The sequence below is a fragment of the Chrysochloris asiatica genome, unplaced genomic scaffold (genome assembly GCF_000296735.1).
Source record: "Chrysochloris asiatica unplaced genomic scaffold, ChrAsi1.0 scaffold00024, whole genome shotgun sequence".
Lineage (NCBI taxonomy): Eukaryota > Metazoa > Chordata > Mammalia > Afrosoricida > Chrysochloridae > Chrysochloris > Chrysochloris asiatica.
In genome coordinates, this window is record NW_006408542.1 from 23071040 (window position 1) to 23086972 (window position 15933).

Consider the following 15933-nt stretch of genomic DNA (forward strand, 5'->3'; position numbering starts at 1 on the left):
ATAAAGTTGCTATGGGTTGGAACCTCCTCGATGGCACTAAACAACAACACCAACAATATAGATGTAGCACTGTGAGATAATCACTGAACTGTTAACCCACTAGCCACTGTATATATTTGAACCCACTAGCTGATGTGTGCGTGCACACTCACACATATAAATACAGCAGGGACTCCTGGTGTGACACTTTAGGATTAAGCATTGGATTGCTAACCACAAGGTATGTGCTTCAAACCCACCAGAAGCTCCTCATAAACTCTATACAGTGAACCGACTGGATGGCACTTACCACGAGCAACAACATATATACTAAGGGGTAGAATTTGACCAGCAAAGAAAGGTGGAGATATGTCAGTTGGTAGAATCATTGTGAATGAAGGTAGAAAAGTTAACAACATCTATAAAATACTTTTATAGCAACACCTAAATCAATGTTGGCTGAAATAACAGCATGTGCTAAATGGCTATGGGTCTGTATAGACAAGCTGACACATAATTAGCCATCATTCCAACTACCCCATAGATTTTTGAGATTAAATAGGAAAATGTTTACACAATACTAACACAATGTCTAGCACAGAATAAGATAAAAAGTCATAGCTGTTCACTGTGAAAGAGTCAGGCTACCCAAAACATGCCTAAGCTACTCCTTACAACAGGAAGTTGCAGGTAGGAGGTGTGGTAGAGAGACCCACTATACGTTGTGTGTAGTACTTTGAAACCAACTCCTCTGCTTGTCATAGATCACTCCTAAATGATCTAGTAAATGCCTTTGCTTTATCCCTGATTCATGATAATCTTGATCATCTCTCCTGATTATACCAAAGTCAACTGAGAGGAGGGTAAATACTTCCATTTGGTACCTTTGTTTTGAGACCAGATATATTGGCTTCACTGTACAGTCTTTTAAAGAAATGATAAAGAACAACCTTCCATTAAACATTACAAGTCTGGGGAGCCACTCTGCAGATTTTGCATTTGTTCATTGATTTAAAAAAAATGTTCAGCTCATTGCAACTCTTCCATTGGAAAATGGAATTTGAGTGACTCTTCTCCAAGATAGTCGCTTTTGAGCACCCAAGGAGCTGTGTGATAATTCATATGTGAATTATCATATGAACCAAGATGCTCAGCAACATTCCCTGGATAATGGATTTTCTAAGTCATATGTTCAACAATGAAATAAAAAATACAAAGCCTCAGAGGTAAATGGGAGATATATCTAAGCCCATCCTCAAAACCCATTTAGAATTTTCTAAAGACACAAAGCAAAATAACACAACTAGAATACTTCCAGCAATAATATAACATGACAAGACTAGCTCTTGTAAATAAAAACTATACGTTGACTTTTCCCTGGGGAATGTCTGCATCATCTGTAATGATTTCTCAGAAATATTCCACAGGAGCAGCGAATAGTATGTTGTCAGGGCAGTGACACTGCAGATATGCTTCAGGAAGCTCTTTCATTACAAACTTCTGTTTTCAGACACTTAAAAAACCTTTTTTTCTTTCCTTTTTTTTTTTGTTTTTGGACTGAGCCAGTAAAAGCTGGTTGCAACTGATATACCATATACTTGTAATTAATCCGAGGATTGGTTGAAGTGCCTAGAATTACAACTTGGATTACTTTTTACTAATAAACCAGTTCTTATAAACACCAATCTGTGTGGTTGTCTGGCTCCAAAATCTTGCCTTCTTTGAAACATCTCACTGACTGTGCAGGCTGACTCGATGCTCTGGCTAAGACGGAAGTACCTTAGCTGGGCCAAATTGATTCTCTCTCTTGGGAATTTGAAACATACAATGGAGAGACCGACCACCTATCTGTCAGTTTATCCAACTGTGGTGGTTTCTGTGCTGCTATGATATTGGAAATTTTGCCAACAGTATTTACCAGTAGGATCACCCATGGTGGACAGGTTTCAGTGAAGGTTAAGACAAAGTTAGGCTAGGAGAAAGGCTGGCCTCGTGGTCCAAAAATTAGTCAGTGAAAACCATATTGATCACAAAAGAATACTGTTCCCATATAGTATTAGAAGTCGAGCCTTCTAGATTAGAAAATATTCAAAATATACAGTGGCTGTAGCAGTAGCCTTGAGCATACCAAAGGTCATGGTGCAGGATCAGGATTTGGTTCTGTTGGATGAGCACATGGGGTAACCATAAATTGGAGCCAACTCAATGGCAACTAACAACAACAACAATAAAGAGCCAGAGAAGAGGAGTCTTTGGAGCTGATTCATTGTAAAGGAGGAACCTAGAGAAAAATTACATGATGTCTTGCTGCGAAGATGCCTGATTCTCTGCAGATCTTTCCCACATCCTTCTCCCTTTTTATTCTTCCACTAAACTAATCTCTTCTGATTAAATAAGAATCCAAGTTGATTTCTAGTGCTTTCAAATGAGAAAAGCTTTAACCATATCCCTATTCCAAATTTCCAAGGTGAAGTAATTGTTCTATTGGTTGTTACTAACACAGACATGGCGTGTGTTGTTGGTTAGTGAAAGAGCAGAAGACTTTGCTTAGTGAGTCTCTCTAAGCTGGTGTCAAAGGCAAGGACTGAGTTTATGGAATCGCTATAGAGAGTAGGGATTAAAGAACTACCGCTCAAATGATATTTCCATTGAATTTTCTTTGTTAGTCTGGCTATGAGGGACAGTATCCCCATCTGAATTCTTACCAGTCTTTGTTTACACCCTTATCTGATTTTTATCACATTCTGTATTTCCCTGTAGTCATCTGAGAACTACTCTTCTCTTTCCTGTGACTGGAAGAATGTAGCGTAGTTGTTACGAATAGGGCTGCGAACCGCAAGGTCAGCAGTTCGAAACTACCAGCTGCTCTGTGGGAGAAACATGAGGCTTACTGCTCCCGTAAAGATTTACAGCCTCGAAAACCCTGTACAGGGTCGCTATGGGTCGGAATCGATTCGACAGCACTTAACAACAACAACAACATCTTTAGATCCTCCACATTTTGAGAGTGTGCAACTGAAAAGCACATAATAAGTCTTCAGTAAGAACATAGTTCTCGAGTGTTCAACAAATCTTAAGAGTAGATTTTCTGTGTAACCAGCCTGAGGTTCAGGGATGGGCACAGAGAAAAAGAGCCTAGAATGGTCTTGGATGCTCTAACTGGGCATACAGGACCAGTCTAACTGAATGCCATGAAACAATTTATCATCAGGTGTTAGGTGGCATGTCTTGGAGGCACCTCAGCCTGAGCTGGAGATGCCAGTACATCAGATTCTAGGTAATAATGAGCAGTGCTATCTGGGGATTCTGGTTTATTCACGTTCCAGGTTGAGAAGACCTAGTGAATCATTTTCTGTAATACTTCCCAGGAACAAGCACTTAATAATGAAGGTCAAAAAGTACAATCTTCAGTAATGGATTATACCTTGACATAAAACAGTAAAAATCCTCACAACTGGACCAGTAATCAACGTCATGATAAATGGAGAACAAATTTAAGTCAAGGATTTCATTTTACTTGGATCCACAATCAACCCCTAGTCAAGAATTTAAATGACATATTGTATTGGGCAAATCTGCTGCAAAAGGCCTCTTGAAAGTATTAAGAAGTCACAATGTCATTTTGAGGACTAATGTGTGCATGACCCAAGCCAAAGCATTCCCAATTACTTCATATGCATGTGAAAGATGGGCAACGAATAAGAAAGACTGAAGAGCTGATTCATTTGAATTTTGGTTTTAGTAAAGAATACTGAATATACCATGGATTGCTTGGTGTGGTACTGTAAGAAGCACCAAACTGCTAACCTCAGGGTCAGTGGTTCAAACCCTCCTGCCTCTCTTTGGAAACCCTATACAGGGTTGCTATGAATCTGAACCAACTTGACCGCACTTAACAACAACACCAATAACAACATGGATTACCAACAGAACGAAAAAAATCTGTCTTGGAAAAAGTACAACAGGTAGCAAAACTTAAGTTTCTTGGACTTGGACCAGTCTTTGAAGAAGGTAAAGTAGTAGTTGTTTGTTGTTATGTGTTGTCAAGTTCGTTCCGACTCATAGCAACCCTATATAGGGTTTCTGAGGAGTGGCTGGTGAGTTTGAACCATTGACCTTGCAGTTCACAGTCCAGAGTTTATCAGGACTCCCAAGGTAGAGGGTCATCAAAAAAGAGGAAGACCTTCAGTAAGATATATTAACACAGTGGAGTTATATATTCAACATCAGCACAACAATGGTAGGAGCCCTGGTAGTGTAGTGGGTTATGAGTTGGGCTGCTAACCACAATGGTTACAAGTTTGAATCTGTGAGCTGCTTTGCCAGAGAAAGTAAGGCTTTCTGCTTCCATAAAGATTTACAAACTGAGTCAGAAGTAACTCAACCACCACTACTGCAACAATGGTATAATGGATTCAAATATGTCTTCTCAAAATATATGTTGTTAGTCCTATCCTCTATTCCTGTGGTTGCAATTCCATTTGAAAATTAGTTGTCTTTGTCATGTTAATGAAACAGGATTTGTGTAGGGTGTGTCTTGCAAAATATGAAAGAAGACTGAGTAAGGATAGATGGGGAAAGATCGATGGCAAGCTACATGGAGATCTCTAAGGAACCAGGAAAGAAGTTTAAGAGGGAAGGACCTTCTCCCTAGCCAACAGAGAGAGTTAGCATCCTCAATTCAGACTTCCAACCTCCTAAACTGATCGCAAATAAATGTTTGTTAAAAGCAACCACTTGTAGTATTTTTGTTATAGCAGGACTAGAAAATTATGACAATTGGGCTCAAACACAGCCAAGAGTGTGAGGGTGGCACAGAACCACAAAGTGTTTTGGTCTGTTGTACAGCTAACAACAACAACAGGAATCAAAGCGTCCCATCTGGCTTGCCCATTGGATGATAAACATTTACTGTTCAACCTCAAATATGGACTATGGGTTTAATCTTTTCTACATCATCAGATTGTTACAATACTGCTTTATAGTTGTGTGAAACCTCTGTTTCTGAGTATTTTGGGCTCTGTTGTCTCATTTCCCTTCCCAACAGTCACTCTCTCCCCTCACAGGGGGCAGGAATCCTGTCCCTCTTACAGACAGTACAGGGTTTTTATTATTTGTGGCATTGGAAGATAAGTCCAGGACTTCTTACCAGCTGATCTTCAGAAACCCTATACAGGTAACTAAGAATCAGGATTGACTCAACTGAACTTAACAACAAATTCACAGTGCAAATTAGGAAAAGGGGACTTGGTGCCCGGATTCTGCCTAGTTTTGGATTGCCTATTGATCAATTCAGACCATTGAAGGGTTGTGTTGGAACCCTATTCTGTCATACCAACGCCTCCTCACCCCTGCAGGCTTACAAATACTATCTACTGCTGCTCATGAATGGTGGAACTAAAGACCCACAAGTAATCAGAGTCAAGAACAAATTTAAAAGCAACAAGGGATAAAGATCAAAGCTTCATTCTGCAAGGAGAGTTTTATTTAGACATTGGTCTTTTCTGAATTTGGTTCAGGTGGCATTCCAGAGCTGCAGTTCAGGGCCATGTGGAGAGCAGCTGTAAGTGGTGTACTGCCTGGCTGGGAGGGGGAGGAGGTTGTGCCTTCTAGTGAGGCACAAACCTCAAACCCAAAACCAATATTAAATGATTTCAATACAATTTTATGTGCTTTGCACAATATACCGCTGGGTTAAAAACATGCACTGCCTGTGAGTTCATTCCAACTCATAGTGACCCTATAGGGTTTCCAAGGTTGTAAATCTTTATGTCCAGCTGCCCCTTTTGGTTAGCAGCTCAATGGTTAATCACTGCGCCACCACGATTCCTTGGACTTATTACACAGGGAGTTACAAAATATCACTAAAAATACTATAAGTTCTTCTCATTTTTATTTGTCAACAATCTTCTCACGGTTTTGACTGAAATACTATTACAGAAGAACTACTGTCATTAAAAAATATATATTCTTTTTTGCACATGTAATTTCATCAAACACTTCTGATGACTTTATCCCTAGTCTTTAAACACCACCTCCTTCCCCAAAAAGAGCCTGGGAGAGGCACAAAGAGGGAAGAATTCACTGAGTTGTGTTTGTATTTCTTGCTTCTCAGCAAGGAATCTCAGGTCGATTCTAACCTGGCAAATCTCCCTTGCCACTAATTTCATGTGGTTCTTTCACCTGGATGCTCTTTCCCTTCTATCCTACAAGGTTCAGCTTCATAACCCTTAGCTCATGCAGCCTTCCCTTGGAGGTGATTGCTTCATTCTCTCAATTCCTTAGAGTCTCCTTGCCTCTCTCTTCATTTACATCCATCTCTCCGGGTGTGCTTTCACTAAGAATGTGAGTTTCTTAAGTACAGAAACATGTCCTTAACTTTTATATCCCCTGACAGCACGCTGGACACTGATTTCACTTAAAAGTGGGAGAAAGAAGATGACATTCAGAAAAGATGTTTGGACATTAACACTTTTGCTGATGGATACAGTACATTTTATCCTTCCAAAGTTTCTGAATTGTCTTATAATAAACTTGCTCAGTAGGCACAACACACAAAAAATAAATTGCCATAATTATTATTAGCATTTTCTTACTAACAGATTTTTCAGAAGCTGTTTCCATATCAAGCAGATCAACCTTTCTGTTGTCATAGAGACAAAGATCTTTATATAACCATGAGCAAGGTGAGATTTCTTCTTTTTTTTTTCTTCTCTCCCTCCTTCCACTTGCCTGAACTAATAAGAAAAGTGAAAGAAATTTTAAAAATTAGTTTTTTCTTTGACTTTTTCCTCCCAATTAAAATGAATGGAAACGTGGGAGACCATTTGTGTCATCTTTTAGATTTTAAATGCCTATGGATATATATGTATAAAATGTGGAAGGGGAGGAAAGGTAATGAGAGATGGCATTTCTAAAATTTGTAAGCAATGAGCTTGTCAGTAATAAAAAATTATAACCCACATCCCTTTGCTTTTAGAAACCAAATAGGGGGTTTTAGATGAAGGTTTTAGAAGGCCAGGTTACCACGGACTAGAATGATGAAATACAAACTAACATCTATTGAGAGGCTGATGCTAAATTCTAAGACGTTCTACATCACATCAGGAGCTCCTCCTCAGAATCAGGAGTGCCCTCTTCTCTCTGCAGAACCAAGCCCTCCACATAAGTTCACACAAGACCACTGCCCTCTTCTTATGGTAGCTTTCTCTCAAGATTCTAGTTCTCTCTTTTTAAAATGAATACCTAATAGCTTATTATTCATAATATTTTTATATCATAGAATCATCATCAAGAAAAGAGGATTCTATCCTCTAAAAGTTAAGCAAAGTATTACAATATGATTCTGCATTCCCACTCTCAGGTATACACACAGATCTGAAAGTAGGAACACAGAAGTTTCTTTATTATTATTTATTACACCAGTGTTTATTGCAGTACTATTCATAATGGCCAAAAAGGTGGCAACAGCCTGAGTGTTCATAGCCGGATGAAGAGATAAACAAAATGGATATATGTGAGGGAGTTTCAGAAAGTTCGTGAAATACTGGGATACCTTTTGAAGCCCCCTCATATACAATGAGGAGTCCTGGTATGATGCTGTAGGATGTGCACTAGATTGCTCAAACAGTTCCATTTCAAACCTACCAGCCACTCCTTGGAGAACCTATACAGGTCACTATGACTTGGAACCAACTTGATGGCACATAACAACAACATATACAATGAAAGTCACTCAGCCATAGGAGAAATGAAGTCCTGATACCTATATACTATAAATAACGTGGGTGAACCTTGAAAACATCATGCTGAGTGAAATAAGCCATGCACAAAAGGACAGATACGATCCCATTTATGTGAAATATCTAGAATAAGCAAATGCATAGAGACCAAAGTTTGTTCATGGTTTCCAGGAGCATGTGGAAGGAAGGGAGTTAGGCATCATTCTTTTAGGGACACTGAAATTCCATGGTGGATGGTGGAAACATGTGGAAATGGATAATGGTGATGGTTGGACATGGTAAGCCTAATGTCACAGAACTGCATGTGAAGCACATTCAAATAGAAAATGTTTTGTTGCATATATTGTTGTTGTTGTTAAGTGCTGTCAAGTGGGTTCTAACTCATAGCGACCCTGTATAGGGTTTCCAAGGAGTGACTGGTGAGTTTGAACCACTGACCTTGCAGTTCAAAAGGACCCTGTGATCCAGCACATTATCCTGCAGCACCACTTCAGGACTCCTTTGCCACAATTTAATAATTTACCACATATTATATTAATATATTTACCACAATTTAAATAATGAAAAAAAAAAACAACTAAAGGATTCTGGAATTAACTTGTCCACTTTCCCAGTCCTTGTCTCAATACTGAGTTATACCTTTACCCATCTGTTTTCTTCTTTTGAGACTCAGAGCTATCCCTACTCCTTCTAATACTAACCCTTCCACTAACCAGTCTGGCTATGTTCTTAGAATGATTTTTTTTCTCCCAGCCCCATACTCAATCAAATTTTATTTTTCCCTTGCCCCTGTCTCTTCAGTTTATCCTTCTCAATGGATTCCTTCTGCATTCCTTTTTGAAGAAAAAATAATTTCCCTCAATTCTCTTTCCCACCTGTCTTTGACTTCAGGTTCTTAATTTCCATCACAGCTGTCTTTTGGAATAGATATGGTCTCTTTGGGTGGGAGAATTTGGGAAGATGAGTTTACGGCATGAGAATGTTTAAAACATACTTCTTGCTCTTCAGAAGATTATGTACTTCATGGAGAGCAATTCTTTGGCTCTAAAACTTGAGCACACTTCAGAATTATGTAAGGAACTTGTCTCCTTAGCCTCCTAGTTTCATATTCATTAGGTTGAGACTGGGGCTTGAGAATATGCATTTCTAGCAATTTCCTAGGTGATGAACCTGCTGGTGGTCTTAGGGGTCATATTTTAAGAACTACTATTTTCAAGTAATAACTCTCTTATGCTCATATCCAATCTTTTGTCATATGGATGCTGGGTTGAAAAAGTTATTTTTTAGTCTTTACAAGGCTCCATCTCTCTAGAGTTCTCACCTAAAGCGTGAAGTCATCTCTCAATTATTTGGTCTTCAGGAAACTAACACTTGTAAGGTCACAGTCCTTGACTGTGTGAACCTCTAGGTAAGAAGACCTATGGAGTCTTCATGTTTGAGAGACGATGTTCTTGACTGTGGATGCTAAAATTGGGCAGTAGAAGGAGGAAGTCAATTATGCTCCAGGATCTCACAGGAATGGCAAAGGCTGCAGAGCCTTGTGAACCAGCTCCCTTTGGACAACTGGACAAGCCAGCTTCAGAATGCTGTTGTTGTGTATAGTCAAGGTGATTTGGCCTCATACTCCCTCATGGGATACAGTAGAATGCTCCCATAGGGTTTCCTAGGCTTTATGGGAGCAGATCATTAGGTCTTTACTACTGAATGGGTCTTCCGGTTAGTAGTTGAGCGCTTTATAATGTGTTCATTCCCCACCTCCACCCCCAAATCGAGTCAGCCCTATAAAATTTTGATAAGGGGTTCAAGGCTTCTCTAAATTGATATGTAGGGCAGTGAGCAAAAGGTTGTTACTGTTTTGTTTTTTCTCGCTCATGAACCTTCTCAAGGTCAGAAGTCACTTCTGCAGCTAGAATGGGGCTGGCAATAGAAATCATTGAGCAATCTTTGGTGAAAGCTGAATCCCAGAAGGAATGAGGTCTCAGCCCACCCAGTCTTGTATCCTCCATTCCAACAAGAAGTTCTGTACTCAATGCCAACTTTGGAGAAGTTGGAAGTATTTTTTTTTTTTTTTTTAAGGAGAGGGTAATTTTACAAAGACAAGCAAGTACAAAAGACAATTTACAGATGGAGTTCATTATTTGCTATTCAATAGCCAGACATGGGACCTTGGGTAATCATTCTATCTCTTGAGACTTTGGTCTTTTTCTTTAATATAAAGGTGATGGGTGGGGGAGCAGGGTGTGGCTCAGGGCTTGGTCATCTCTCAAGTCTCTGTGAATTCCCAATTCTGCCATGCAGTATGAAAGTACCAGGCAAGTGAGAAAGACTGTTAATGCCACAATCACTCACAAGAGTAAGATGGGAGGCTTGTCAGGGAGAGACAAGGGCTCAGACTTCGAAGGCAAATTCCATAGATTTGTTGATTGATTGAAACAAATTCTATCAGCATGGTCCTCACCCTCAGGGAATGAAGCTGACAAGAGAATTAATGGAAACTAATTAATACAAACCCCTCAACCCTTAAACTGTATCTATCAACCACAGATATTCCCAGAAGGCCACTAACTCTTCCATGGGGAGAAGCCCAGCCAGTCAGGAGGAAAGGGGGACCCCCCCCTCCACTGTGAAGTGCTGGGGGCAGCAAGTCTCTCCTCCCCCAGCACAGAATTCCATTACCTATAACTACTGAAGACATCCGCCAGCCTGGTGCCTTTTTTTTGTTTTGTTTTGATACTTTCATGGTACTGTTTCTTTCTTTTCTAACAGCTTTATTGAGATGTGATTCACATGCCATAAATTTCCTCCATTGAAAGGGTACAGTGCAATAGTTTTAAAGCACAGTATGTTCATAATATTGTGCAACTATCATCACGATGTAATTGTGGAACATTTTCATCACCCTCAAAGCCATACTCATTAATAGTCATTCTCTCCCATCCCCACAGGTACTGGCAGCCACTAATCTACTTTCTCTCTATGAATTTGCCTATTTTGGCCATTTCATATAAATACAATCATACAATACGTGTACGTTTCTCTAACATGAAGGAGACCTGGTCATTGATACGCTATAACTAAAGGCTCTTCTTGCCTTTACTTCAGCACTTGCACCTGTTTCCTGGGTGGGTGGGGGTAGTGGGCACAGGTGGTAGAACACAAGGCCCTTCTTTAACTAGACAGCCAGATTGAAATACAAGTACATCTGGGGCAGGAGTGGGAGTAAAGGCGTCTACATTCAGAAAGGTGTAGGTGGACACTGGCTGGGGACTGGGGAAGTGGGTCCACTAGCAGTCCCATTAAACTACCAGGGCTACCTTAGACCTAGAGCCTGAGTCCTGCATTCCTAGAGGACCACAGGGTCCCCAAACCCACAGTATCCTATGCTGAGATGGTGTAGGCTTCTTAAGGTAGAAACAGCTGCTCTTTTAGGGACATCACATCCATGTCTCCTTCCAGTAGTGACAGAGAACCTAGGCTTGCTCCTGAGACTTCTGAACATCACATCAATGCCCCAGCGCCAGTTCCAGCGTGGGGCGGCAGGGTTGAGAAGGAACGCGCCTGGGAGTGCTAGCTAGGGGCAGGATGGTGCGCCTGCACAGGGGTGAGCGGCTCAAGCCCAAGGCGCAGCCAGGTTGGCAAGTATGACGCAGAGCTTTGGGTTCTCATCCCCTTAAAAAGTGGTAAAGTTTGAACGTGTGAAGCGTCTTTCTCCAAGCAAAGGGACCACAAGAGTAGGGAGAGAAGGTGTCACCAAGTAGGGAAGGAAGGGTGCTGAAGAGGGCCAGGGGCGCGGGTACTCACAGTTGGGAGAGGCCAGTCCCTGGACCAGAGCAGCGCAGGGCGCCCTCGGGCGGGCAGCTGCAGGGTTCGGGGCAGCGCGCTCCATACAGCGCCCCGGGCAGCGTCTGAGTTAGGAGCAGCAGCCACAGCAAAGTCAGCAGAGGCCCCATGACCTTCAAGCCCGAGCGCCGGCTCCTGCTGCTAGACCCGCGCTCCAACAGCCCTTGAGCGAGGTCTGCGCCCCTCTCCCCGCCTCTCCGCTGCCTTGCCCTTCCACCCCACCCACTCCATCCACCCGGAGCCAGCACGTCCCCACCCACTTATCGGCTCCCCTAGCTGAGGCTTTGCTCTGCCTTGACCTAGGCCTGTGGCCCTGACTACATCACCTTCTTTCTGCTGCTTTTCTTTAGCTTGACCCGTCTCCAAATGGCCCCAGGACTAGAAAGCAAACAGGCGCTTGCAGTGTATTTATTAGGGGGTGGAAATTCTGAAATCTTGTTCTGGTTCTGCTGCAGTTATGGGTGTGAAGTTGGGTGATTCGTGCCACTAGCCCAAACCTCTCTTAAATCATTTGTGAGGAGGACAGACCAATACTCTTCATACTCATATCGGCAGGAGTGTGAGTGCTCAGCTCAGATACTTTTCCTTTCTTCCATCCGAAACCTCAAATACTTCCCCTTCCTTCCCCCTCCTTACACACTAAAAGGAATCTCTGTTCTTTCAGTGTCCCGAGTAGTTCTCTTGGTAGAAACTTCTTCCCACTTTAAAATTAGCTATTCAAATCTGTCCTATATCTGGGCTACAGATTGTGAGGTCTTTAAGATCAAATCCAACTTGTTTATTTTTGTGTTCTCCTGGTTTCTACATGGCAGGTTTTCAGTAGAGCTTTACTGAATGAATGAATGAAACAGCTATAATATTTACAGCGGCTGCGCCTGTAGAAAGATCGACCAGGTGACAAGAGTGCATTTCACCTCTGAGTCACACAATCAACCAACATCCCATGTATGAGAAAAATGATGCCTTGAGAGATTCTGTGACTTTCCCAGAGTCACATAATTTGTAAGCAGTGGAGCCCTGTTTGACCCTTATCTGTCAACCCACTTTTTGATTTTCATCACCAAGCAAGAAATGATTATAAAGAAATTATACAAAGGGACTTGGAAAGGAGACTAAACATTATGTTGACCATTGTTGTTAGTTGTTAAGCGTCATTCTGTTGGTTCTGACTCATAGTGACCCTGTCTAGGGTTTCTGAGGAGCTGACCTTGCAGTTCAAACCAAACTTTCAGTCCAGTGCTTATCTTATAATGCCATACCAGGAAGGACTCCATATAGGGTTTATGAGGCTGTACATCTTTAGAGGAGCAGAAAGCCTCAGGTTACTCTCTCAGAGTGGTTGATAGGCTCCAACAGAGCTACTGTGCTCCCATGGTAACACTGGGGATACATACTTTTTTCTATTCAATTTGATCGTTGAAACAAAGTTCCAAATACTTTGTGTGGATTCTGGAAATCCTAGAGGTCTTGTCAGAAGAGGTGGACTCTTAGATCTGGGAAGAAATTGAAGGAATTTAAGGCTCTAAAAGTAGGAAGCAAAAGAACAGTTTGAAGTCAGCTCTCAAGGGCAGGCTTTTTCAGTAGCCAGTCTGTAGACTAATATGAATCTCTTGCCCAAAGAAGATGGGCTATTAGTATTGAAAAAGAAAAAAGTCGCTTTGCAGTGTGCTTGTTGTTGTTGTTGCTAAGTGTCATCCAATCAGTTCCAACTTACATCGACCCTATATAGGGTTTCCAAGGCTGTAAATCTTTGTGGGAGCAAAAGCCTCATCTTGTTCCCAGGGAGGGACTGCCGACCTTGTGGCCCACATTCCAGTACTTATCCTACAGAGCCACTGCACTCTTTGCATTGTGCTTCTGTTGTTGTTGTTGTTAGGTGCTGTCAAGTTGCCTCCAACTCAAATTGACCTGATGCACAACAGAACACAACACTGCCCAGTCCTCTGCCATCCTTACAATTGTTGTTACACTTGAGCACATTGCTGCTGCCATTGTGCCAATCCATCTCACTGAGGGTCTTCCTCTTTTTGCTGACACTCCACTTTACCAAACATGATACTCTTCTCCAGGTCCTTCCAGAGAACATGTCCAAGGTTTGAGAGATGAAGTCTCACTGTCTCTGCTTCTAAGAAGTATTCTGGCTGATATTTCTTCCAAAACAGATTAGTTTGTTCTTATGGCAGTCCATGATACTTTTAATATTCTTCTCCAACACCGTAACTCAAATGCATCAATTCTTCTATGGTCTTCCTTATTCACTGTCCAACTTTCACATGCATATGAGGTTACTGAAAATACTATGGCTTGGGTCAGATGTACCACAAGTCTTCAAACTGATAACTTTGCTCTTGAACACTTTAAAGTGGTCTTGTGCAGCAGATTTGCCTGATATAATCATTATTTGATTTCTTGACTGCTGCATCTATCAGTGTTGATAGTGGATCTAAGCAAAATTATGTTTTTGACAAATTCAATCTGTTCTCTACTTACCATGATGTCATTTATTGGTTGAGATGTGAAGATTTTTGTTTTCTTTACATTGAGCTGCAACCCACACTGAAGGCTATAGTCTTTGATCTTCATCAATAAGTATTTTAAGTTCTCTTTGCTTCCAGCAAGCAAGGTTGAGTCATCTGCATATCGAAGGTTGTTAATGAGTCTTCTTCCAATCCTAATGCCACATTCATCATATAATCCAGAGTCTCTGATTATTTACTCAGCATAGAATTGGATAAGTGTGGTGAAAGGATACAACTCTAGCACACACCTATACTGATTTAAAATCATTCCCTTATTCAGTTCTAATGACTGCCTCTCGGTCTGTGTAGAGGTTCTTCCTGAGCACAATTAAGCATTCTGCAAGACCCATTCTTCTCAAAGCTATCTATAGCTTGTCACGATCCACAGCCAATTAAGCACAAATAAACATCTTTTTGGTTTTCTCTGCTTTCAAACAAGATCCATCTGACATCAGCATTGATTTCTATCTTTCCATGTCCTCTTCTGAATCTGGCTTGATTTTCTAGCAGTTCTCTGCATTTTGCTAGATGGCATGAAAAACAAATTTTATGATAAACAAAGCTTATATCATGTCCTTCTTTTCTGGATCCTTCGCTCCAACTGCTAACCTGATTACTTCTCACCCTTTCATGTTTCTACATATGCTGTTCCTCCTACCAGGAATGATCTCTTCCTATTCCATTAGGTAAACTCCAGTTGTGCTTTAAGACTCAGCTCAATGTCATTTTTACTATGAAACCTTCTCTCACTGATTTTATAACCTGCAATATAACACATGCTACAGGAATAACAACTATGAGTTTAATTTTGCTTTTCCTTATATATTCATCTTAATATCCCTAGAGAATGTCATAGCTTCTAATTCATAGTGGGTGCTCAAGTAAATAACAAAATGAACATTTGTGTCTACAGTATGTACTCAGTAAATCATCTGAGTAGAGCTCAACAACTTTGCTTGGTTTGTCCTCAGTGACTCTTGGTCTATCTGGTTAGGTATCAATTTTGGGTCAAGTTCTCTATCCCTTTTAGCTCAGTCAGATTTTGATAGAAAGTTGGAGTGACATTGGGGTTTTAATCAAGGAGTCATACTTACAGAGAAAATGAATGGTAATTGAATGGCTGACCAGTTTCAGACTGAAGAAGTTGATAGAATTCAATTTCATCATCACTGACATTAGTGGTTGTCACATATATTTGAATAATAGTGATATTAACTGGTCTTCTTGTAGGCATATCTATAGGCATTATTGCACTCATTGTCAAAAAGAGTATTTCAGAATCTATCTTGAAGTACAATGCTGTCAGTAATAGTATAATACAGATACGCCTACAAGGAAAACTGAAAGTTGTAAACAAAGAGGAAGGAACAGTCAGAAAAATATGACCTGGGTTAGAGAAATGATTCTGGAGAATGCGAATGAAAAATTATCTGTACTCCGGTTATGGTAAAATGCCTGTCCACGTCCATGACTGATGGCAACATTGAGCAGGAACATGAAATGATGCTGTCAAATAGATGAGTGGCAGTGGGTTATGTAGCAAATCATTTGCAGATCAGCATGGCTCTGCCTATGAAAGAATCCATGACAGACTTGGGTTTCAAAAAGTTTGTGTGAGGTAGTTACCAAACAGCTCACAGAAGAACATAAACAGAAGCAGTTGAACATCTTCAAACAAAATTTGGAGCAATAGTTGAAGGAAGATAAAAGTTTATTTTTTAAAAAAATTGTTAATGGTGATGGAACATGGATTCATCACTACAGGCCTGAGAATAAATGGCAGATTATGAAATGGAAACATCCTCAATCACTGATCAAGAAAAAGTTCACAAGTCAACCATCAGCTGGAAAAT

The 15933-nt window shown here is 40.8% G+C and overlaps 1 protein-coding gene across 1 annotated transcript in view; it reads right to left on the reverse strand.

Annotated features, from left to right (window-relative positions):
* LHCGR (luteinizing hormone/choriogonadotropin receptor) overlaps positions 1 to 15933 on the reverse strand; it is a 130238-nt gene that overhangs the window by 91659 nt on the left and 22646 nt on the right. The window contains exon 2 of the mRNA XM_006839472.1: positions 11523 to 11771. Within this exon, the coding sequence (XP_006839535.1) occupies positions 11523 to 11771 (249 nt within the window). The remainder of the gene's footprint in view (positions 1 to 11522; positions 11772 to 15933) is intronic.